Source organism: Anarrhichthys ocellatus, unplaced genomic scaffold, assembly GCF_004355925.1.
Source record: "Anarrhichthys ocellatus isolate YVR2014 unplaced genomic scaffold, GSC_Weel_1.0 scaffold19, whole genome shotgun sequence".
NCBI classification, from domain to species: Eukaryota; Metazoa; Chordata; class Actinopteri; order Perciformes; family Anarhichadidae; genus Anarrhichthys; species Anarrhichthys ocellatus.
In genome coordinates, this window is record NW_022280049.1 from 868,356 (window position 1) to 895,121 (window position 26,766).

The 26,766-nt window shown below is 43.2% G+C and overlaps 1 protein-coding gene across 3 annotated transcripts in view; it reads left to right on the forward strand.

Moving 5' to 3' along the window:
* LOC116389488 (A disintegrin and metalloproteinase with thrombospondin motifs 2-like) overlaps positions 1–26,766 on the forward strand; it is a 157,130-nt gene that overhangs the window by 36,411 nt on the left and 93,953 nt on the right. For 2 of the 3 annotated variants that reach the window (XM_031858191.1, XM_031858194.1), the window contains exons 1-2: positions 14,059–14,332; positions 15,887–16,296. In XM_031858191.1, the coding sequence (XP_031714051.1) occupies positions 14,245–14,332; positions 15,887–16,296 (498 nt within the window). In that variant the 5' untranslated portion in view covers positions 14,059–14,244. Of the gene's footprint in view, positions 1–14,058; positions 14,333–15,886; positions 16,297–26,766 lie in introns of those variants that run through there. The other variant, XM_031858193.1, reaches the window with a different exon arrangement.

Consider the following 26,766-nt stretch of genomic DNA (forward strand, 5'->3'; position numbering starts at 1 on the left):
GTGTGTGTGTGTGTGTGTGTGTGTGTGTGTGTGTGTGTGTGTGTGTGAGAGAGACAGACAATCTGCTTCTTCACATGAGCTGCAGGGCAGTTCCATAAAGTTTAATTATATGTTGCATTCCCAGTGGAGAGGCTGAGATTAAACTAAATTAAATTGTGTTGGGGTGCATAAAATGTTTCTGTGCTGCGGAGGATATACACGTGCTCACGCACAAGAGCTCACACACGCAAAGGAAGCATGCCGTGGTACAAAAGGGGTAGAAACCATGGCATCAGTGATCGTGATTCACACGAGGTGAAAAAAAACGGTTCTGCTAGCGATTGTGATTGTGATCGTTGTTACAGTATATCCGTCTGTGTGTCTGCTGTCACACTTTCGCTGAAAATGACCTGTGTGTTTAAAGTTTAGATCAGTTTCTAAACAGTCTGTCATACAAAGTGATATCTCAAAACATTCCACCTTAAAAGACAGACGTGTCATGTTTCTGACCACCTGTCGAAGTCCATTCCCTTAGTTTTTTATCTGTTCTTGTCTCAACCGACTCCTGAGAAAAGTTGTTTTCAGCTGCTAAATGCTCCACTGTGCTCACCAGCAAGTGTCTAACCTACTCTGCTGACAGTAGGATGATCAGAGCACTTTTGCTGAAAACAGCTTGTTGCAGCTGGAGACGACGACGATGATGAGAGCGACGAGAGTAATCCAGCTAAAGTTGGGGGCTGTAGAAAAGCAAAACAGTGAGCTGAAAGAGACTCTCTTTAGATGTGAGGGGAACTGCAGAGTCACTTGATTATTCACTGTGAGCGACTGCTTTCACTTTAAATCTAAAGTAGTTAATCGAGCCAGTGTTAATGTGAAAATATTGATTTGCGTATCTTTACGGTATAAAGCAACTAATACTTCTCTGTTTGGAAAAAGATGAATTAAAAGGTCAGCAGTAAATACTAGTAGGGGACAGAATGTGACCCACAGGTGTGGAAGGCCAAAGGGCTCACATGCCCGGAACGATTATACTGTTTTGGTCTCTCTTAGGTTTACTTTCATAAGTTCTGGTATTCAGAATATGGCTCAGTGTGCACTGTGAGTGTCCCACTATTTTGAAATGGTATCAAAACACGTCATGAGCTTAATTAGGATTAGGGCAGTGATTATGTTTTATTATTATAGCAATAATAGTATGACACATTTTACATTTAGCTATGTTAATCCGAGGATAAGTATTTATAATACAGAGGAAAATGTGGATTGGAACATTGTGTGCCTTTAACCAGTCGGATGCTGTCCTCTTGTTTTCTATTTCCGGCTGGACTCGTAATAATGCTTTTTTTTTTTTTTTCAGTCCTTCCATATTTTTGCATACTTAGAATAGCACAAAAGAACAGTGTGTCAGTTGTGGTTTTCATAAAGCATGTGGTCTTTGTTTGAATGAGCACATGTGTGTGTCAGAGTATAATTATGGAGATCAGAATTGGTCCTGATGCAGTCCTTGTGGGCAGAACCGGTCATGGTGGAAGTTGTTAGCTGACGGATGATAAATATCTACTGGTGGAAGAGAGGGGTCAATCCCTTTTTGTGACTCTACTGCATCGAGTGGCTCCTAAAAAGCAGCAAAATACAGGTTTACTCAAGTGGTTTAAGTGGCATGTCATCTTTTTAAAGTTGTAATAAATTTTCCTGCAGGCCAATTTTCTAGTCTGCCTATAAATTAGATCTAAGGTCTTTTTACGATGCTGTTTAAATGTGAAAGTGACGGTCGATTCCAGGACATTTTCATACAGATCACTGTCCACACTAAAATACCTGGACAATGCAAAAATGTCTATGTCTGTCCTACACGGTCCCCAACATCTTTGGGTAACATAGCTGGTTTTTTTTAAGATGTAGCCACTCCGGAGACCGTTTTCAGAACAATTTCTGTTTTGGGGTAAGAAAAATGCCGGCTTAGTTGAAACAGAAGGCCGGGGAGCTATGTGTGTATGCACTCTTTGTTTGCACTAATAATTCACTAATGACTGCTGGCTTTAAACAGGAAGCATCAACTGCGTCTTGCCTTTCCTCTTCTTCTATCCTCCTATTGTCTCTCTTGCTCTTCCCTACACTTCTCTTGCTCTCTGTCATTAGATCTCTTTGCCATGTCTTTGTTTCTCCTCCGTCTGGTCCTCCATTCATCACCGTCTGTCCTCACTGATGCCCTAATTTGTCAACCAGCCACCTCCAGTGTGCTCACCCTGACTCACTCACTCCTTTACCCTTTGGCCTGAGACCTCTGACCCTGCTGAAACTGCTGTCCAGGGCAAAAAAAAAAAGCAGGAAAAGCCCACCATTCCTTCTGGTTTTATACACAACACAGGCACTTATGCATATGAGTACATTTGCTCTTCTGAGAAAATTTTTAAATTTGTAGGTTTAAGATATTGTATTGTTGGGTTGAAATACAAGAGATTTTTTTTTGATATTGTGATTTTTGTTTGTAAAATGTAAAGTTTTTGAGACATGTGAAGATCTCCTTGGATTGATGCAAACTCAGATTGGTTTTGTGTATTTCAAATATTTCAATGACCAGGAATTAAAAACAGTCTTTTATGTCCCGTGCCTTGCCTCATTGTCTTCTGAAACACTACAATGCACTTGGCATGACAATTACATAACTTCCATCGCACCTCATTAGGTGATATCTTCACACTCCCTGGCTTCTATATATTGATTAACACTGGCTGACATCATGTATGTTGATATCAACTCTGCATTTGATTAATAATAGAGTCCACTACACCAAGGATAACATTCGCACCAGACTCATGTTTATACATTAGTGCTGCATCAGTAAAAGCGCTTCCTATATTTGTGTAACACCGACGTTACACCAATCTCTTCCGAATTGAATGGTTCCCGTGTGACTGCACCAGCCTCGACCCTGAACCCACACTATGTAAGACAGGGGAAGAAAGGTTTCCATTCAATTACTAGGTCATCTTGCCCCCTTGCACTCTGCGAAACTGATAATACACCTATACACGCTTCTGAGTGTGTGTGGGCACGTGGCTGTGCTATTATACTTCTCATTCTTCTGAAAGCTGGACATGCCTCTAAGGGATTATCCCACCTCGTGAGCAGCATTGTGACTAAAAGTCCCTTTGTTCACTTGATGCAAATGTTAGCCACATTTCCACTCGTACACACATAACAGAAAATAAAATGTACTGACAGTTAAGTCTCAGTTTTTGATTAAATATCTTAATTGATTTTTATTTGGACTACTTTCACACTATAAGTTTGTGTTTGAGTCAAAACAAGAGCAGTTTTGACCAAGAATAGCTCACTTTGTTTCAGTAGGTTAACTCTTTTACTGATCTGGGGCCTGTTTCACATCAGTGAATTACGAGTTTTGCTGTGGTGGCAGCTCCATGTTACACAAATTACTGTTGCATGCAAATTGTAGGTACATTTGTGAGTCGCATGCTCATGCATGGGTTGCATGTTTGTTGTTTTGTTATGATCACTGAAATGTGTCAAATTTTATCCGAGAAGAAATTGGCTCACGTTGCAAATGGCAGGTTGCGTGTTACAAATATGGTGAAACTGGCTCCCGTAGTGCATTTGTATAATACATCATCATTGTTAAACTGTGTACCGACGGGGTAGTTTAGAGGAAAAGGGGAGAAGACTTCTACTGAAAGTGTTTAGTAAGCACTGTGTACCAATGGGGTACACACACTGGAGAGATACAACTGCAGCTGGATTGTTTTGAATTTCACATCACTTCAAATATTCTATAGTAAGTATAAATGGTTTAACAAACCGGTCCAGTCTGATTTGCAGCTCAGCTTGGTCATAAAGAAACACTTGTATGAACAGATGAAACTCACCCACATCACACCCATGTTCTGTGTCTTAAAGTCTTAAGCAGCACTGAGGACAAATACAGGTGCATGACATACACCTATTGTACCGTACATTTATCTTTTGCCCCTAATATACCCGAGGAAGCCCAGTGCGACGGTATTACACCGTTACTTAAGAGGAATTGCATGGTAGATGTCGGTAAACGACACCATTAGATGCGGCTGTACCATGAAGTGTTACCTTAAACTGGTTGTTATTGTTGGAAACCAGATTGGCACATATTTAAAAGTACAGAAAAAAAAAAAGTCAAGTTCTTTATTGTTGTATGCACAACAATTACAGTGACGCAGTTGTTGGCAATTAAATAAATTGTCGGGCACTCTCCAACAATGTTCATACAGATCTGAAAGATAAGAGTGAGTTTTACTGTACTGTGTGTGTGTGCATGTGGCATTAAGTTAAGCTTGACTCTTGTTTTCTGCCCGTTTGTTAATGAGATAGCATATTATTCTTTCTTTGAATGACGCCACAAAACTAATGACTGACTATGCAAAAAGGCCACTAAGGGACAGTTCACATCGCCTCTCATATTATATAGATTACAGGCAGAACCAGCAGCTTGCTTGCCAAATTAAAACAAAGCACTTAAGAAGCATTTAAGAACAGACTGTGAACTCGACTGTAGTTTTCCACAGAATATAAAACGGCATAAGATAAAATGATAGCCTCCTTTATTGTGGACCCTGCTTAATGACAACTTTAGCAGAGTCAACTCTGTGACTTTACAGGTCACTGATCACAGCAGTTACATTTAAATGAATTTAATTCGGTGCTCCCTTTCATAGTTATGAATGCTGTTTGAATGAGCCTTAATTATGTCATCACAAGATGCATTAAATCTCGCTTGAACACATGAATTTACCTCCAGTGGGAGTACAGATTGTTACATCCATTGGTTTGTTGACTACGAGGTTTTCAAGCCTCAGATTCTGCATTTTGGCCTTTGCCTTCTCGGTTTTTAGCCTTCGCTGTCTTGTTTTCTTTGGAACCAGAAGTAACATTAGAGTGTGGAGCTAAGTACAACTAAACCCTGAATATGACATTTTTCGGCAAACTAAATGTTACAACAAACTTTCATGAACTAAAAACACACTGTGAAAGGGTTAAAGTTTTAAGATGCAAACACGGACAACTCCCAGACAACGTGGTGGTAGTGACCTGTTAATCACATGGTAGCCATGTCGTGAAGCATATCCTGCTTAATCTACTTTACTCTAAACGGGACCATCATTTATTAAATGAACATCCTGTTTCATTTAAGAAGACTTAAAACTAGCGATTGAGAGCATAAACTCTTCTACAATGTTTGATGAGGTAATAAATCAAGTGAGAATAGAGTCCTTTTCTGAATGAATTCCATACAATCTGACTTTTGTATTTTTTTTAAACCAGAGGAGTCTCCCCCTGATTGGCCAGTAGAGAGAATGCAGTTTTAAGGCACTTCATACAATGGCTTCACTTTTCAGAACCAGAGGTTGCCACCTGGTCTGCACCCAGGTACAGAGAAAGGGTTGACGTTACTGAACTTTAGGCAGAATGAGCCCAGATTCACAAGTGTCAGTGTGAAAGCACACAGAGAGTTGTAGTAGAAGGGAAGACATCTTCTGTCTGCCAATGTGACAGGAGCTTTAAAAAGACTCTCTCACTCTCACACACATGCTTTCCCATCGATAATTATAGTACAACAATAGTACTCTTTCCTGGGCAGGACCTTGAGCTTCCCGTGGTCAGGTTTAAATCAGTGACCAGTCTGCCACAGAGGTCCGGGAGCAGAATCTGTCTTTGCTGGCAGGGCAGCCTGGGAAAATCCACTTCTCCTTTGCCCTGGCTGCATGAACAAGACAGGTCCACAAACAAAGATTAGAATCATCCACAAAAGGACATATCCTAATCTTCTTAGGAGAGTAGGGAATTAATAAATAATAATTTAGTGCGAGGCAAGAGAGCAATTTAGAAGAGAAAACACGATTATTTCCCCAACAGCTGTTCAGAAAATTGGAGGTTTTGTCTTGTGTACAGAGCATAGTCCTATCTAATCATACTGTACTCAGTAAAACACACTTGATTACTCGTTTTCAGTGGAGCTGCATTAGATATTGGTAATGCAGAAACAAGCCCGCCTCCATGCTCCAGATTTGTGGTGATCACTTATCCAAAAGGGCACCCGGGCCAATCAGATCAGAATGCAGTTAAGCATAAAGGGAAATAGGCCACAGGCACCCACGGAGAACTGAGAAAGCTATGGTGCGTAAACAGTCGATAGCAAAGGCGGTGTGTGTGTGTGTGTGTGTGTGTGTGTGTGTGTGTGTGTGTGTGTGTGTGACCGACTAAATAAACACACACCTGAAGGTGGTCCTGCAGTAGACGGCAATGTATTGGCATTGCTGGTGAATAAGTATAAGCACTATATTGACCTGAGGGTCGAGCTCCATGGGCCTTCACAGTAGTCCACCCAATGAAAAGTGAAATGTATTGACAAAATCAGTCAGTTAACCTTACCATGAAAGCATAAAGTAACAGTAAAATCAGTGTATGTAGCAGATTGCTGTATCCAGTTTGTCTCTGTCTTTACTGCAATTACACAAATTGTTCACAAGAATCATTGCATGTATTTTTGCATGGACTCTGCTATTAGATGGACAAAGTGCCAGTATACATTCCCACTTGGTTGTATGAAATCTATTGGTTATGTCAGAGTCCGAAAAATCGATACCAGTCTTTGTTTGCTTTTAACAGTAGTTCATGATGATCCACATGCTTGTTGAAGGTGCAGACACACATTACGATTGTTGGTCTGATTAGTTGTGATTTTGACATTACCTGTGTTTTGGCTACCTTTTCAATCTGGGCCAGTTGGTGTCGGAAAATAAGTTTGTATAATAGTGTTTAATAAGGAGTTTTGTCTTTGGATTCAATGCTTTTTACTCCCATTGCAATGTTTTTTTTTAACCCGTCTGATTTTTACAACTGGAGGTGGAACAGCGTACAAAGCAGGTTTGAGTTGGAGAATAATCATTATTTAATAATAAAATAGTAAGGTGTGCACCTGGATTTTTAGTCAACCTCCCCCAAGCAAAGTTTAACAGACCTCCAACTCTTCCGTTTACAGTCTATTTCCTATAAATCTCTCCTACTTTCTTCTCTTTGTAGACAAACTGCAACATAATGAAGAAAGCCAAGTTGTTTAAGATATTGATATGGTAGTATTGGTTTCCTTGTGGGGTTTGTCCAGTTACACTTTCAGCCAACTCTTATTTCCGTGCACTTGTATGATGCCTGCTGTATTGAGATATGCATTGTGGTGTGCTCACCTGTGTTTTACTGCATGCATGCGCACACACAGATGCGCTCAGACACATACACAAAGATGCACACACCTATCTACAATCCCCTGTGCATTGATCTCCATGTGAAGTTATGTGAATTGACTTTCAGTAGACACCTGTGCTGGGGTTCATGGCTTTGGCTTGATGTGCTGTCATGGAGCTTTGATGCCTCATCATGTAACCTTTTTGAGACACTAGGAACACCTGTCCTTGCACTCATAAGGCATGCTAATACATCCGTACACGTGGTGGCCTGCTGCCTGACCTTGCTAGGACAGCAGGAGTCATTGAAGAGACGGGCCATGGCGGCCCTGCAGGACACAATATGGCATATGCTCACTCCGTACAGCCTTTAACACGTGCTGCATAATCAATTTGCAAATGTGAAAAGCTGCATAACGCTCATCTTTTGATTTCAAAACACCTTTTATCAAGAACATTCCGTAGAAAAAGATGACACTCCTTTTGCTGTTGGCGACTGGAGGCGATTATAATAAATGAATATTACAGTATGTGTGGGTTTTATTCTCGGTCCGTGTTGTTGTTGCATTTTATTGGTCAAACTGTTTCTAAGAATTTGCTTGAATGCCACCACGCCGCATTGACTGTAATTCACAGAAGTGGAGGGTAAACACTTCAGTTGTCGGCTAACATGAAAACTTGTAATTAAGAATATTAACCACATACAGCGCTGAAAAGGCTCTTTGAGGACACAACAGATTTTCTCCACTTGTCTCGTCTGATCATGTAGCTCTATTTCTCCACTCACAATCTGTTTGCACACGCACAGGCAGCGGACATCTGAACACCCACCTCCCAGAGAAACACAAAAACACGTGCCTGCACACACACACACGCCTTGCTATAATAACCTCCACAAACACACATGTTTGTGTGTGTGTGTTTGTGTGTGTGTGTGTGTGTTTGTCTGGGGAGAAGTATATTATTGTCTGTCACTCCCCTGCTCCTTCCAAGTGCACTTTTCAAGGTGCAGGGCTTGGTATCTCCATGGCAACAGCAAAGCGACCAGGATCGGTGGTGAGGGAGAAGGTAGTGGGCGGTGGGGATGGAGGCAGTGGAGAGGGGGGTGAGGGGGCCACAGAGAGGCATGCTGGGAACATAGACTTGGGAACACTGTGACATTTTCGGGTGTTGTGACGATGCGGCCTGAAGGCACACAGGGTGTGTGTGTGTGTGTGTGTGTGTGTGTGTGTGTGTGTGTGTGTGTGCTCAAACAGCCCTGTGGAGATCTATGCACTGAGAGCCCAGGTGTGATCTCAATGCTTGGTGAAAGATGACCTCTCACTGTTATACACACACACACACACAAACTCTTTCTCTGTCAGTGGAGGCTCAGTGTCTGTGTTTGTATAGTAGAGACCTCTAGGTATTATTGGACTGTGTTTACATGTGCATGTGTTCATGCTGGCCTAGATATGTCAACCTCTGTCCATTTTCTCCTATTTCTCTCTCTCTCTCTTGACCTTTTACTCTTATCTGGTTGCTTCTGCTTGTCTCTCCATCTTTGTCTGACATCTAGTTATGATTTTTTTTCATCCTGCTCCTCTCCTGCCTTTCCCCTATCTGCACCTTGTGTCTAGGGCCTCTGCAGATGTGTATGGCACCTCTGCAGGCTGTGATGCAGATTGGGGTACCTAATGGGTACGAGGGTGCTCATAGCAAGGTTCAACAAAAAGACGTGAAAGATAATGTTAACATGATTTGTAAAGAAGGACATTTCTCTATTTACAATATAGTTTTGTGTCTGTAAATATGTGCTGCAGGTTTGAAAGTGGACTTGACGAAAGTTGCATTCACACTACGAGCCGCAGGCTACGAGTCCTTTCAATGGGAACCGGTGACATGAAGCTATTAACTGACGCCTGACACTCGCTACAGTAGTGAAGCACTACAGATCAAAACGGTGACTCGCTGACAATGTAGCTGGCCATGCTTTGGCAGTTTTTTTTTTTTTTTTTTTCTTTATTTCACTCGTAGCGTGAACACAGCATTAGCCTCATGGGTACAAGTTGTGCACAGTAAACCCACTCAGTGATTTATGTTTTGTCTCAGTGCAGGAAGTATGTGAGATGTTCATGTATGGCAGTGAAATGTAAAGGTGTGGAGGTCAGGGTAAGTATGAGTTTGTCTACAACACTGCGTTCATATTGTGTCTCACACTAGTCCTGAACACATACATTTTCTAGGACCTCTATCTTTTTCTATCCTTAATAAAGTTGTTTTATGTGTCTAACCTCGACCAGTTTTTAGCTGCCATGCACAGATTTTACTAAAATAATTATGTAAACACTCCTGGCATATTTCAGATACGTATATACAAGATTAAAGTGCTGGTATGTTGAATAGAAATAAAATCACAAACTAAATGTATTTTTGGTGTTGCTAGTGAAAGCAATTTACAGGAGATACGATAGAATGAGTTAATGTTCCAAAACTGCATAACTTATTACAACAAATTGAACTGATCCATGTTGAAAGAATTAAAAGAAATAGGACAATTGCCTTTAGAAAGGCTTCACTCCTACTACGTTGCTGGCATACAGTTCCTGAGTAGTGCATAGTAAGATACTGTATGAATCAAGAGACGGAGGTGGAAATGTGTTCAGTGTGCTCTTCAGAGCGTCCTGTAAAAGTTCAGTGATGATGTGGCAATTGAGGAATTCCTGGAGTTTAACTTATCCTGTAGTTCATGAAACCACTCTTAATTAAGGGACATGGTCATAGCAGAATGTAAGAAAATAAGAGTCATTGTTGATGCCACAAGGTGAACCAGTTGCGTGCACATGGACAAACCGTCTGTCCCAGGGTTGGGGCCAGACCAAGAGTAATTCACTGACCTTATATCAATCGGCCAGAAAAGAGTTGTCACACCTCGTCCGGTAAAGGGAAACTGGTGGTGGTGGCACCCATTTCTAAAAAGGGGAACTTGAGAGTGTGCTGCAAATACAAGGGTGTCACACTATTCAGCCTCCTCTGCAAAGTTTATTCCAGGGTGCTGAAAGGAGGCTCTGACCGATTTTCAAACTTCAGATCCACGAGGAGCATTGAAGAATTAACCTTGGCCCTGGAACAGTGGACCAGCTCTTTACCCTTGCAGGAATGTTGGAGGGGTACGGGAGTTTTCTCATCTTGTCTACATGTGTCTTGTGGATTTACAACCATGTCCCCTGGGGGTCACGTGGGGACATATGTGGTAGCAGGTTTATTGCTACAAGCCATCCTGTCCTTGTATAACCAAAGTGAGAGCTGTGTCCGTATACTTGGCACAAAGTCAAACACGTTAAATGTGAGTGTTGGCTTCCGCCAGGGTTGCCCCTTGTCACTGATCCTGTTCTGAGGATCTCAAGGCGCAGCCGAAGGGATGCGAGTGTCCGGTTTGGGGATGTCAGAGTTGCGTCTCTTTGCAGATGATGTGCTTCTGTTGGCTTCTTCAGAGCATAACCTTCAGCATTTACTCGGGCGGTCAACAGCCAAGTTTGAAGCGGCCGGGATGAGAGTCAGTGCCTCCACGTGCGGCGTCGGCAGTAATAACAGTGTTGCACCGGACTGTTGTGGCGAATAGAGGAAGCTGAGCAGGAAGGCAAAGCTCTAGGTGACCAAAAGAATAAGTGGCCGAAATTGGCTTCCTTCGTATGATGGCTGAGGTCAGCCTTCTGGTTAGGGCTAGTCAGACATCCAGAAGTAGCTCGTAAGAGAGCATTTTTGCATCAAAATGGGCCAGCTGAGGTTGTTTGGGCATCGGATCAGGATGCCTCCTGGACGCCTCCATTAAGAGGTTCAACTAGTAAGAGGCCCCGAGAGGGATTATAAATCTTGTCTGGCCTGGGAAGAACTGGAAAGCGTTGCTGGGGAGAGGTACGTCTGGAATACCCTCCTAAGCCTGCTGCCCCAACGTGCCGGCCCTGGACAAGAAAGAAAATGGATTGATAGAATTACACCTGTGTTTTCCCTGCAATGGCATGTCAAACCGGTTACCGTGAGAAGGGCCTTTTGTGCAAGCTGGCTCACAGGGTACTTTTTAATACGCTAACCTTGTGTCCTCTCGCTTGACCCAGAAATGGTCCTCCCTGCCACCATGGTGGATCTTCCAATCCCTTAAATGCACCTTGAGTAGATGAGTAGCAAGCAGAGAGGAGGCTTGTGGCGGAGCTGAGAGCGAGGAAACTGCGCTTTATCCTCGTCTTTTTGACGCTCGTGAAGTATAAAATACAGCTGGAAAAATCTCAAATCATGGCAAGACTCTACAATTCTACTGTTCCTTTTGTTTTCATAAGTTGTAGGTATTAGTTATTTATTATAAGTTATTGCACATTCAAACTTTCTGCCCTTTACTGTTTGTTTAGCACCTTGTAAGACACTGTTTTAACTGCATTCCTTAATGACATTTCACCTTGATATTCAATTTTATCGTTGAATATAGGCTACAATCAACTCAACTGCTATAATCCTGAAATGTTTACAAGTGCAAACCGCTGCTTATTTTATCAATAAAGAAATTGCATTCCACTAATTTGCTGTATTTCATGCTGTCGTAGACAGGAGTGTGTTTGTGTGTATATAATACATCACCCAATCATATACATGTCACACTTTATTTGTACAATATTGTACTTTTCATACAAACAAGGATGTCTCAGATTGTTAAATGCCTGTTGCCTCGATTCCTCACTCCTTCCATCTCTTCCTTACCTCCTCCACTACCATCTCCTGTGGGAGATAGGACACAAGGGGCTTAGACACAAGGAGAGGACGCAAAGAACGGAATCTAGGAGACATGTTGGCATTAGGAAAAGCACCCTCTGACACTTGATGGAACTGAGCCATTTTTAATGAAATTAGTCTCACCTGTGTTGATCCTATTATGACAAGTCAAAATGTCTGCCTTGAAAAAGGTCAGGCACTGCTGGCTTTTCTGAACTTTTCAGGGGAAAAAATAGCACTCTGTAAAACTTAAAAAAAAGAGGTCACTTCCCGTGAAACATACTTTTGATAAAAGATTCTAATTCATAAAAAGCATTTGACCCCTCCAAGTTCAACTTTGTATTAAACATTTTGTTAAATGCCAAGAGTGGATTAGACTGCACGAGAAATTATTTAACACCAAAAGCTTAAGGGTATCTAAACATTGTCTAAACTCATATGCATTATTTTAAGATTATTTTTTGGGCTTTATAAGACAGATGACAGCATAGAGGCGGACTGGAGATAGGGGAAGAGAGAGGGGGTATGATCTGAATCGAACCCAGGACTTTGTGGTTATATGGCATGCACTGTAACTGTCTGGCTACCAAGGTGCTGTTATCTGTTAAGTAATTCTACCAACAGCAAAGTTTATACAAAATATATACTCCATAAAACGCCACAGAATAGTTACAAATGACCATAAAATATTCAAATTTTTCTCACTGAAGTTCAGACTACGAGATGGTTGGCGTATTCTATGCAAATTAAAACAAGAAGACCACGTTAAAAATACAAAAATAACAAGCTCAATTACTGACTTGTCACTCATACATCTAAGATGGAGGAAGGAGGAACAGTATTTCATATTTGTTTCAACAAATTCACAGCAGTTCAGAACTGAGTCTTTTAACCAGGATATAATGATACAATTAGAGATACAACAGGGAAACATGACATTTGCAGCAGCGGATGGCAAGGCCACCAAGACAATTAACAGTTATGTTGTTACAAATTCACACTTTTAATTTGACTATAGCTTCACATTAATATTTAGGTGACATTTAAATCACTCTGCCTTTGGGTTGCAACGAAGCTACACTACGCTTAAATAACTAAACTGTGCAGAAAGTGTTGGAAGAGTCTTGGTTAATAACATTAAACAATACTTTTCTCTTACTGCCTCTACATACAAAGAGAAGTCAGCTTTATTGCTCGGCGCAAAAGTAAATTCAACGAAATTCAAAGAATACAAATCAAATCAGAGCTTTTTTAAATTGACACACTGCTAATTGGGACTACTTGATACCTGGCTTTGGTAATATTCAAAGGTTATTTGTTTTTTTTGTGTCGTCTGTGTTATATATTTTATATTTTTAAAAGAAAAAACAAAAAGAGAAGAGAAGACTTTCCTGAAAATGAAATTGATTTTGTTCATATCAGTAGTTTGCCTTATGCTGCTCATCGATGTTTGCAACAATATAAGATTAGTGGTCAAGAGGGGTAAATTATGTGTTAAATGAGGGCAAGCAGGTTAGGGCTAGTAACACTTTTTCTGTCTGTAAATTGGACCCTTGGGCCCTGAAAAACTGAGGGCATTTCCGCGAGTGAGCCACGCGGGGCGCTGCTGTTCACCCAACCTAGGAAGCTTGACGGGATATTCAAAGTTTATGCAAGGCTTGCAGCTCACCGGGGACCGGCGGAAGGGAGGGTAGGACGGTAGTTTTCATACCAGAAAGAGTGTCCAAGTTGCAAAAAAAAACAAAAACAACTTTTGGCTCGCCGAATGCTGGAGGTGTAATAAAGCAGCTTGTTAGTTAATTTCACTGCATTTCTTGTTGATGCGAGCTGTAAGCGGGCCTGTCAGTCAGTCTGCAGCGCAGCCAGCGCTCCCTGAAATATCTTCTCATCTCACACAGCGGAGACACGCAGGGAGTGTGTGGGTGCCCGGACTGTGCATGTGTGCGTGTGTGCGTGCGGGGAGTTGTCAGAGCACCAAGGCAGAAAGTGGGGGAGCACACACAATGTGAGAGAGGAGTTGAGAGAAAGAGAGAGACATAGAGGAGGAAAGAGAGTTGTGTGAGTGGAATAGAGAGAGAGAGAGAGAGAGCGAGAGAGAGAGAGAGAGACCTCGGCGGAGAGGAGGAGAAAGAGAGAGAGAGGGGAGGAGAGCTCCGTCTCTCCCGGTGCACTTGGCAGTCTAGTTGCGGGCTGCTGTGCTGTTGCTGTCGTGGCGTGGCTGGTCGCGCCAGGCGGGGAACTTCACCACACTGGAGCCCGGAGTCCCACTCTCTCACCTGCGCAGTTCGGAGCTGCCATGGGTCTCTCGCCTGGATTTACTGTCCTAATTATTTTACCGGCCTTTCTGCTGCCCATCAGCGGCCTTTACATCGCCAGTAGCGTTGGTACGTACAGTAGGGTTAAACGTGGTCAGTGTTTATGTTGTTCTATGTATCTGCTGATCTCTTATCAGCAGGGCTGCACGGGGCTTTTCGTGCGCTCACTGGAAGTCTGGGGCTTAACGTAGCGGCAAAAAACATTGTTTCTTATGCTTGTGTTTAATTTTTCACATGCTTTGTTTGCTGTTTTTGTAAACAACATTGTGGGACGCATTTGCAACTTCTGTGCGTCTTGCTGTGGTGTTTGAAGGGTCTTTCCGGAGGTCTCTCAGCGGTGCAAGTGCAGTGTTGGGATTTGCTTTCTCCAATCTCAGGGGGATAATGTTATCTGAGGTGTATAAAGGGGGCATCAGATGCGCCGGTTTACTGGCGGATTTTGCAGGGAAGTAGTCTAACATTATCTGATTCTGCCGCTGTCGCATCTATCGATCTGTCACAGGACGCTGGAGTCGGATGTCAGCCCATTGATCACACTATTATCAACTCATCCCTCTAACATGTGAGCTAAAGAAATATTAACAGTGTGTGTTCGATTTAATCAGCCAGTCGACTTTATAAATTAGATATGATAGATGGATCACGTTGTAATGATAATAATAATAACAATAATAAATATACCACGTGCACCTGAGGATCACATAAAGGTCATAGCCTTACTGTCTCTGACTGTGTGATGGCATTGACACCTTAACATGGCCTTGGTTCTGCTCTGTGTGTGTGTGTGTGTGTGTGTGTAGGTGTGTGTGTGCGTGTGCGTGTGTGTGTGTGTGTGTGTGTGTGTGTGTGTGTGTGTGGTGGGTCGCCTTTAAAATGCACCTGTTTTTAACTGTCACATAAATGTTCCTTAATCCAAGACAGATGGCCTGTCTTTAAGAGTCAATACTCATAGTGAATTAATTTGCATGTAGTTAAGAAACAGTAATGATAATTAAAGATGACGGGATAAATGACTCCAAAATACATTCCAACGCGCATCAAATCAATTAACAGCGCGCTTTTGTTTTCCTTTGCTATTCGGTCGCTGTCGAGGTTATAGAGAAATCACTTTCCTCGGATAGATCAGCCTGACAGTGAGAAAACAGCGTGAGAAAGTCACAATTAGCACCTTCATCTTGTACTGGCTTTCCTGTTGATGGTGGAAGGGCACAGGAGGTGTCAGGAGCGCAGCGCGCTCTGCTGAGGCTGCCTTTTCCAAACGCGCACTGCCGAGCACCGGGGTCGCCTCTGGGTGGGGCTGCGCGCGCGCGCGTGTGTTAGGTTACAGCTTTTATTTCTTGTATTTATTATTGTGACGCAGAATAAAGAATGTAAAATCCCATGCATGACATTTTTGTAATCCCTTTTTTTTTCCCTCCCACCTCTTTTTCCATCCTCCTATTCACCCTCCATCCTTGACTCCCCATTTTCTCCACGGATTATCCCACATGCTTTTCCCATGTCTCCTCCTACCCCTGCTGTGGTTTCACATATGCACCAAATAAACAATCGTTCCCGCTCTCACCTGCCACTGCCTCATGCTGTTTCTCCCGTCTCTCCCTCCTCTTGCTGTCCTGTTCCCAGACTCCCTGCAGCATGTCCTGGGGGAGTATGGACTGGTGAGGCCGATCAGTGTGGACGCAGAGGGCCGCTTCCTGTCACACGCCGTCTCGGCTAGCCGCATGGCAGGAGGGCAGTCCCGTAGGCGCCGGAGGAGGGAGGTAGGAGTAGGCAATGATGAGTGGGAAGGACAAAGGGAAGAGCCTATGGCCTTTCGGCAAAAGCTTTACTACAACGTCACCATCTTCGGCCGGGAATTCCACCTGCGTCTGCACCACAATGCCAGGCTGGTGGCCCCCGGAGCCAAGATGGAGTGGCATGATGACAGCGACAGCACCCGGCACTCTGAGCCACTGCACGATGAATGCTTGTACGTGGGGGACATCAAAGACACACCAGGAGCCTCTGTGGCTATCAGCAACTGTGACGGCCTGGTGAGTGGACAACCTGTGTTACCTCTTATCTGGCTGACTGCTGCAGTGTTCACTGAGCTCACTGGAAAGGTGCCTGAGGACAGAATGACACGAGGGGGAAAGGAGATAGGAAAAGCCCCTTGACTATGTCTTTGTCCCTGGTGAATGTTAGATGGCCTCCGAAGTCGTCTTGGGGTCAAACTTATGATTGACACGTCTTTTCTCCCCGATGTTATCTTCCAGACTAGTTGTAACAACAGGCCTGCCATGAGAAATACCTGAGTCATGTTTTCATCCCTCTGTCCTCTGCCCCTTTTAGTATGCTCATGTAAAAGGGGGAAGGAATTATTAAAGGAATACACTGTTGTTTCACTGAACCTCTGTATTTATGCCTATCTCAGCACAATGCTTTTAGAATAACATTTAGCTGACTTGTCCTGTACACTGTAGGACTGTAGGACTGGACAAATAGCAGACACTTCAACAGCATTTGAATTCAAGCTGCCACCATCAAATATTTTGGTTGCACAACAGTTGCTAAAAGAGCCTGAATTGTAAATGCTTTTAATAGAGCTGATGATGAATTGAGGAAAAGGAACAGAGATGGCAAACAGTTGGTGAATGGATTTCGGCAAGTGAGATGTAGACCGTGTGAAGAATGTTCACAGGAACTGCTAAGATGAGAGGATGCAGAAAGATGGAGCCCAGTGACCGAGGAAGACGTGGAAGGGACAAGTGTGAAAGACAAGTCTTGTGGCAGTGGGACAAAAGGCACGTAAATACGAGTAAAAATGGGCCAAGGATGTGCACAGGGCATAATGGGATTGGGGGTGGTGTTCCCCTCGTTATGAAAAGTGTTCATTAGTCAGCCGGATCAGCCCGCCGCTGGAGCTGAGTAGCAGCGACTGGATCCGTTTAGGGTTGAGGACACAGGGGACTGAGCAAGCAGCTGAGAGAGCAGGCAGGGAGCCAGGACAGCACAGGCCTGACATGCCCACTTAGCCTGACACAAGCAGCAGCAGCAACTCACTGCTGCTGCTGCTGCTCGCTCCGGCCCATCACTCCAGGGCCTTTTGGTAATTTCTAGGAAAGGTTGCTGTCAAATCGTAGTTGGTTATAGATAACAGATCACCAGTGTGGCTGACTGCACTGCCAAGCATGCCAGGATTTTAAAGAATGGGTTCACATGTTTTCAAGACTTTCTTACATAAAATAACACTCGCATGCCTGTGTGTATGTTGAACACGTTTTTGATCACTATAGTATTTTTTTCTGTCCACATTGGTGTTTCCTATTGTGACTCCAATTTAAAAGGTGGGGCATAAAATCCACAGTCCTCCCGATCTGCAGAATTGCATTCTTAAAAGTACCCTCTAGAGTTTTTGTCCACTAGTAGTGCTATGGAGCAATGTTTTAACGAGCCGTTGCTCCTTTTCGTTTGCAGCATGCGCGTGCACAGAGATGGACATGTATGCACATGAGCATGCGGGTGACACAATATGCTATTCCGTTGATCAGTTGGTGATGGTGATTTAGCAATGTGCCAACAAGTTGTATGATGGAGGAAATACATTCAACACAGTTGTCAGGCCTCAAGGATTCACACTATGCGTTTCGGTGAAACATACTGAATGTAAATGTAACTTTACAGGGCACCTTTTTAATGTGCAGTGAAAGCTTATGAGTGACTTTGACAATCAAAGTTAGAAGAATGAAGTTATGGTCTTTTTTTTTTTAGTACAAAATGATAATTTTTTTAATGTCCCTCCACCGCAGCTTAGCAAAAATATGTTGACTGAAGAAATAAATGTAATATATGAAAATATTCACTTTATTTGTCGATATCAGACTGCTGAAGTCTCATACTGGCTTCAGTAAAATTTCCGTTTTTGCTCAGAATAAGGACTGTGGATTTAGTCCCCCTTCACTTACTCTAGAGTTGCATTAGAAAGGGATCTCTTCAGGGCCAGTATGGACCGGAGGAGTTATGAGCATGCAAGTGTTGTTTGAAGACAGGCGTGAAACTATGTGAACCTATCCGTTAGTGTTTTTTGAGGCTGTTTTCAAAATGTTCTCTTGAAACAGCTGAGGAGTAAAACAATATTGTTACAGTAACAATTTACAAGACAAATATTATTGATATGAGCGCTATAATACCCACACCAAAGAGTCGAAACAAAAAAAGGAAAAGCCCTTTTAATAATCACATTAGCGCTGTTCACTTATATTTAATTTGTTTCTCTTCGCCCCTGAACAACTCTGGTCATTACTAATCAATTCTTACAACCTCCTCAGGCATGCCAAGAAATAAAGCCAAGCTCTGTCGGGCTCTGCCCACATCTGCCTTTTTAGACCCATGAGCCCCGTAGCCCAGCTCTGCCCTGCTGTGCCCACTTCCTCAGTGACCCAGCCACCTGGTTAGAGCGTCTTCTGCCCTGCGTTACCATTCACAGCCAAGAATCGCTTGCTGGCTGTGATCCAGGGTGTGTGATGGCGGCAAGGAGGGAGAGAGCCAAGACAGGGGCAGATAAGGTTCAAACCAAAATGCAAGAAAATAATGATAAAGAGGCAAAGGAGGGGGACATGAAGAGGGCAAAGGGTATAGATTTCAAGAAGAAACAAATGACCAGAATAAATAAGAGAGCATGAGAAAGCACAGGGAAAAAAGGAAAATCTTTGAATGGACAAATGACCTTTGGAGGGAATTGGATTTCTGTGAACAGAAGCTGTGATCAGCTGGTTAGTTCTTTGAGAGGAGGCTGCGCTCTGTACAGTATGAGAACTGGGGAGTGTGCAGGGCAAAATGAAATTAAACTGCAGCTGAGACTGTGTTTGTGTGTGTGTGTTTGTGTGTGTGTGTTTGTGTGTGCAGAGTGCAGAATGGGGAACTGCATGAATCAAACAGAATAAAAACTCCTAAGGTTTTGAGGTTTCAACTTCATGCATGAATGTTGGTGTGTGTAGTGTCTGGCAACAACTGTATTTGTAGGTATGAATTAGGGTTGAATAATTCCTCGTGGCTTTGAAATAATTGTCTACTTACTAAGAATGTCAAGACATGTCACAGCAGGGAAAGATGGCTGAATTCCATTTAGCTTTGGTTTCAGGGTCCTGTAGAACAGACATTTTTATATTATTATTAGTAACACTTTTCTCTATGAGGAGTCGAAAATAACTGCTGTGAAAATGCCTAGTTATTGGTTTACCTGTTTGACTTTAAACAGGTAAATTTGGAGGTGGTGGTTTAGTTTAATTATGTCCGTATTTTCAGACACACAAATGGTAAAAATGACAGAAACCTACAGAAATGTTTTTCGTCAAAAAGGTGTCGATTTCATCACGAAATCACATGCCAAGATCTCAATTCCTGAACTTCAATTCCGTGTGTGTGTGTGTGTGTGTGTGTGTGTGTGTGTGTGTTTGAACCGCTGGCCCCACTTGTGCCTCACCTACAATATTTGTTCAGAGATGTGGAGGCTGTGTTCGCCTGATTTTGTGCACATGTGGGTGTGAGGTCAGGTGCATTCGTGTGTGTGTGTGTGTGTGTGTGTCTCTTTAGGATATTCCGTGGAATGTTGTGTGTCAGCAGTGCTTTTCCTATTTCTAGAAGAGACAGTGGCATAGTAATGGGAGTTACACCATCATGGCTATTTCATTTCTTCACGCTAAATAATTCTGTCATTGTGATGTGCTAAAGCAGTTGAGTGGAGCCTGTTGCACTGTACACAGTGTCAGAGAGCAACGCTGTCAAACTCTCAGCTTGAGACGCATTCATTTTCATTTTGAAAGTTCATTAATTTTCATCAAATAATTTAAATTTTGATGAAAGTTGGTACTCCTGCTGTTTATGAGCCCTGGTTACTGGAGAACAGTCAGAGCATGTTCTCCACACAGGAGTCATGATGCAACAAGCCGAAGAGGTCTTATCCTTTTACAGAGATTCTGTTAGTATTATACGTGAACAATTCTAAACTCTTAATGCTCAGCATGCACCAATGTGACCCAGCTAACGGTAAACAAGAGAAACTGGGAAAGAAAGAGAAGAATCAGACCATCTTTAGAAAAAGCAAAAAGTAAAATGTAGGCTATGTAAAAGTAAAGATAGGCAGAGGGAGTCAAATCCTTAAAAGTCACTAAAAGTGTTAGATATCTTCATCATCCACCAGGATATACTTATCTTTTAAACCATGTAAACACATACAGCGATAATGTTAGAGCTGTGAAGCAAAACATTTCATGTCAACAGATAATGTTTAAATAATCCCGACCGTGATTAATACGCATAATTGAATCAATTACCACACTTAGGAGACAAATACTTTACATGTTGCACTCACTTGACAAACACACACACACAAGAACATACTCTCGTTGCACTGCAGATACCTGTCCCCGGTGTGCGGCTTTCTGTCTTCCAGATGGGCCACAGCTCCTCAGATAATCAGTGACTTCTGACAAATGGTGGGGCAGTTTCAGGTTACCGTGGGAACAGAGGGGTCACCCAGGTCTGTGGAGACGGTAGACATGCACGCTGGCCAGAAATGAGATCCAGCTGGGTGAGAAATGATCCTCGTGTCTCAGGGGTTTTAAGAGAGGAAGTGCGTTGCCTGTCATTTTGGGGGTTGCTCCTAAAAAAAACCAGGTGGGTGCACACCTGGATGACGGGGAATGTGTTTCCACCGCAGTGAAGCACATTAACACACCTTAACACACACACGTGCGCAATTCCCACTTTTGCTGAAGTGGGAATTGTGCGACAACACACGCCACCCCTACACAGCATGGTCAGATGCTCAGGCACACAGCGGGGACAGACAGCTGCCAAAAGCAAAGTTCCTGGGAACCGTCTTCACCTGGGCGCATGACAAAAACCTGTGCATACATTTCTCTAATTGTCTCCGCCCCTCGCTCATCTCGCTCTCTCCTCTCACTCTCTCTGCCTGGCGTTTCTTGGCCAGCAGCGGTAGCAGGCACGCAGGAGAGCTCTCCTAATGATGGTATTAAAAGAGTCAGGAAAATGACAGAGTAAGAGAGAGAGGGAGAGAGAGAATGTGGCAGACAGCTTTTTGCTCCCCAACACACCCACAGATTCAGAGCTCCGGCAAAAAATAGAAAGAGCCAACAAGAGACAGGGTTCCTTTAGTGAGCAGTCTTTGTCTGTTTTTAGCAGCAGCTCTGCTCCCAAGCGGTGATCAGACAAGTGGTGTTGAGGGTTAAGTGTATTGCCCGCTGTCTATGCAGAGAAAAGTTTAGAGCCACGAAGTTATAGAACAGGTCTCGCTAACTAGAGGATATTTTATGTCTGCTATCTGCATAGTATGGGCAGCATCATTTGTTGGCAGGTAATTAGCACTGATCCTGTGCAGGTGTTGCCCTTTGTATATTCTGATATGCCATATTTATGTTTGGCTGTGCGCTTCAGTCTGTTCATGTGTGTTATTAGCGCACAGCAGGAATGCTGGAAGGCGACGTGTTATTTTGGTGCTTTCATTGAAAAGACTCAACATCAACAGGAAGGAGAAATGCCAAAGCATTGACAGGTGTTTTATTTATTTCTTCACTGTGGGCGGATGCATGGAGATGGCAAATAATATACAAATATTATTCAGTTACAATATTAATTTTAATGTAGGGATGCACAGATACAACACAGATATCGGACATCAGGCCAATACTTCAGGCCAATACTCTATACATACTCTATGTACTGGAATTTTTGCTCCTGTTCAAGTTTTGACCAACTGCATTATAAAGGTTTACAATTGAATTGTAATCCCTTTTTTTTTTTACCAACTTGCTGGTGTATAATAATTATTTTAATAATACAAATTTAAGAAAGCAATGTCAAGCCTGATGTTGCCTTAGACGTGAAAGAATAATCCCAGTCCCTTCCACACAGTGAGGCATACAGGTTATTAATTTAACACTTGTATCATATCAACACTCTGTATCGACCTGAAACGCAGGTAATGATATCGGGTCCGGAAAAATTCAGATTGCTGCATCCGTATATTTTACCAGAATTAAAAAGATTGTAAAGTTTCTTCACGAAACACACGCACGGTCTGGATGTGTGGTACAAATACACCCAGCTCTGTGCCAGCACAGGGCTTAATCATGTGAGAGTGTGTTGACAAAGGAGGGAGGGGGGGGGGGGCAGGCCCATCACAATTATAGCCCCAGAATTACACTAAATGCCAGCGACACGGACACTTGCGCTAGCCATGGCCCTGGAATACACTCAGTCATTACCTCTGCATTAGGAGTCAATAGAAAAAGGCAACCCATCCATCCATTCAGCCAGCCCAGCAGTTTAGCTTGGTCAGGCGTGGCAGCTCACTGGGCCCTACAGTGTGTTATTCCACCCCGGGTCACACGATAAGCAGCTCTCAACTATAATCAGCTCAAATTGAAATGATGACATCAATTACAGCACGGTGCACAGCTGTTATTGACCCAAGCCCTCACCGGCTGTGTAGAGTATGGCTGTGTAAAGCTGATGGTTGAGGAGCGCCATGCAGGAACCGCATGGCTGGAGGGAGGGCCAGGTGTAGCGAGGCCAGACTGCTGAGGCATAGTATCAATGGAGAGACGGACAGCGAGAGAGGGAATCGAGAGTAATCGGTATCTGATTGCAGGTTCCACCCTGCAGTGTAACTCCACTCAAACGCACAATTATTCAATCTAGAGCTATTATCAGACAGAGAGAGAAATAGAGGAAGAGAGGGAGAGATGGAGAGAGAGAGAGCAAGCTCATTCTGAGGAACACTATACAGAGAAAAAGAGTGCTTTTACCAGAGCTGTGATTACTGCCGCTCATACAGTGCACTTAACCAGCCCCCTTGACTCTCTTTCGTCTCGCTCTCTGTCATTCACAGAGTGCTGGTTTGTTTGAGTGGTTGAAATAACAGGGTTCATCGGAGAAAATGGAGCAGTGGAGCCCCGGTGATTATAGCGAAACACCTCTGTGATGTCACGATAACAGCAGGTTGTTTTGATACTAAAATCTGCTCCAGCACACTTGAATGATGTAGTGGAGACGGAATAATTCACTGCGCATGTGATGTCATAATAAAATACTGTGATGTCACGGTGATATTCCAGACTATCGGCTACATTTCTTACTGTTGTTATTGTTATACACAGGACACAAACAGTCTATAGAACTAAGAGTCCTTTGTCTTCCGGCGAAATCTTATTGACAAAAATAATTTCATGGTGAGAGAAACAAATTTAGTCCATCATGTCGTGCAGATTTGAAAGAATCAGGGGTGAAGATGAGGAGAGCATCTGTGATGTTTCAGTGACCAAAATAAAGTATATTCTGTTAACTCCAGAATAGCAAACAATGGATGACAAAAGTATTCTGCAAAGTAAATGGTAATAGACCAGGCCTTTAATGGAATATTTTTCTTCTTGCCTGCTGGACAGTCATCACCAGCTCGTCAGTCAGTTAATCAGTCAGCCAGCTAGTCCCACAGGCCGCAGGGCTGTGCAGGGAACTGATCGATGCTAGCCACATCAGCAGTTCTCCAGCTAACAGGCCCCAGCAGCCTCTGTGGACGGTCTTGGAAACAGGACGAGACATCCTCCACTGTGTTCCATCATCCTACCAAACCCTTCTGCTGGCCTACCCCTGGCTGAACCAGTCTATGTCTCCCGGGGCCACCGCCTTTTTACCTCCCATCCGCCACACAGGTGGATTCGTACTCTTAAAGTTTTCCCTACATAAGCCGCACGGAAAAAACATAACATGAGAGAGAGAGAGGATGAGAGAGGAGGGAGGGTAGGGAGAGGAAAGCGGCAGTAACACAAAGGGGGAGGGAGGAAGAGCGCGGTGGAATCTTAATGTGCCCAAACCTGAAGAAGAACAACAGCAGCATCATAACGGTCGCCACCTGCTCAGTCAGAAGGGAGGGAGGAGAGAATCCTCCTGATTAGCATGAAGAAATTCACTTTTTATTGTCTCTTCTTCCCCGATAAGGTCACTTTCCTGCTTCCAGAAGCTAGTACACTCCTCTAACTGATCACGGATATTTTCTGTTTGCAGGTTGCTTTCACTGCATGAGTGCGTATACTTGAAAAAATATGTGTGCATTTTTTCCCAGCCTGATCTAATTAGTTGTATTTGTTCTTCCTCTGGGTTGAATTGTTCTGTTTGCATGTTCCTTAATGGAACAGAGCCGGTCTGTCTGTCTGCATCTTTGTCTGTCTGCGTACAGTTTCTATGGTTGAAAATCATTTTGCTTGGCAGCTAAGCGGCAAGAATCGCACTTCACAACAGAAACTCACACCCTCCTTATCTTACTAAGGCTGCTTGTTTTTGTTTTCTGCCACAGAGAAATAATCACTTTTTCTCTCCCAGTGTTTTATGTTTGGGGGGGTTTTGTCAGTGCATGAGGCGCTTGGGAATTGTTAGTGTACCAGCATATGTAATATATTATATAATAATATATTGTATTCTAATAACTGACTCTGTGGGGGCTGGAGTGGAGCAGCAGAAACAAAGAAACACATCTAGCGCTTTGATCACTGTGACTGATCATCTGCCAGAGTGTACAAGGAAAGCTTTGGATACTGCCTTACAATTATGTAAGATGTAATAGAGACTTTGAGATGACCTTGTCCATGTATAGCTCTGTGTGAGATTGAGTTACCGAATAGTTGGGCTTCCGAGGTGTGCTGGATGCATCTTCTGGATCAGGGACAGGGCCAAGCATCTTATCAACACTTGCAAAAGATTTAGTTAGCACGTGGGGCTGGGCTATATTTATCACACTATTAATTAAACCAGTCTTCTGCTGAGTTTAAGATTAACTTTAGATTAAAATTCCCTAATAAGAGATTGGAGAACCTGATCAACAATAACCAAGAATTGTGTGATGTGCAGACAGATGATCTATTCAAAGAGACACGCATCTTCAATCCTGTCAGTCTAAATCCTTGTAAATCCCACAGTGTGAAATGTTTACAGCTTATATCTTTGAGTCAGTCACATTCATCACTTAAAATCCCTAATTTATGAGGATACCAATCAGAATCATGTCTTTTGCATTTAGAGAAGCAACAGCATGTGTGACATATTGCTCGTTCCTGGGGATAGGTCTAATTACTGGGGGAAATGCAGTCGCTTGCATGGCTATGCTGGTAATTGCTCAGGTGCTAAAACATTCAGTGGTATTTGCCATCTTCGTGGCACCTATCTTCTTTGTGTTGGACTTTAAGTGACGCTAGCTTACCCCTGTCTCGCTCACTGTATGGCCAAAATGGCCATTAAGTGGCCAAAGTAGCCACACTTCTGATGTTGTTACCTGGTGCAAGAAAAGAAAATTCCTCAAAGAGAGTGCTCGTCTCTCCCATGTAACTATCCATCTTCTGATACCAAAACAACAGCATGTGGTGTGTTAAGCTCACTCCAACCCCACTGTGTCTACTTCGTGAAGGGGGCTGTCGCCTGACAGACTGTGATTGCCAGAAACAGCTTAGCTTCTGTGCTGGGATTGGTATCAGTACATTGTCAAGCAATGTAACTTATCAACAGTATATCAAAGTTTCTGAATTTCTTCTTTAGGAAATTCCCGATCATGATCAGTGTTTTGTATGGTTTGTATATGGGCGAACCCCGTTTTGCAAGTATGTGACGCAAAGCCTTGACTTGCCTCTGCTCTGTTGAAGTGTACTTGAGCAGGTCCTTACTAGCTGCTCACTAACGGCTGCTTGCAGCCAGTCCTGACCTGCTGGTCTCCCTGGAATGAGGACAGAAAGGCCGAGCTGGGATCAATACAGAAGCATGTTAATAGTTTAGTTTAGTTTAATAGCTTTTTGTCCGCTGCTTTATATGTTTGTGCATTTGTGTGAGGGCTGTTGAGGCCTCCTACACTGGGATGTATCCGTTTAAGTTAGGAGCGTGTGGTGTCATTTGTGTGGCTTAGTGTGGCACTTAAGTGCAATAAGGTGCTCAGCTATTAAAATAGGAATGAAGGAGGAGATAAATGATAAAATAGCTCTGCTGTCAGACTAAGTCTATTATTGGCTATGTTAATGGCCATAGCCAAAATTGTGCATCCTTGTAACTGCTATCCTCTCTCTCACTCACACACACACACACACACACACACACACACACAGACACAGCTCCTCTAACAGTGCGATGATTGACAGCATCACTTGGAACACAAAGAGAAATGATTTTTTTTCTCAGAAGCTAATCCTTTGCCTCTCTCTTTCACACACACTGACACTCAGACGCAGACACACTGGGGAGAAGGGACTTATTGTCAGGTTGTGCTCTATCTCCACAGTTCATTTCTAATCCTCTTTCTCCCTTTCTTTACTGTCTCCTACACACACACACACACACACACACCACCCAGACTGTAGTCTAGCTCAAGGCTGGGATCCACCACACAAGTCCCCATTGTGGCCAAATCAGTGAGACTGACAACATGGTGAGAGTGGAAGGAGACTGCTGCATGTGAGGCAGGCTAGATG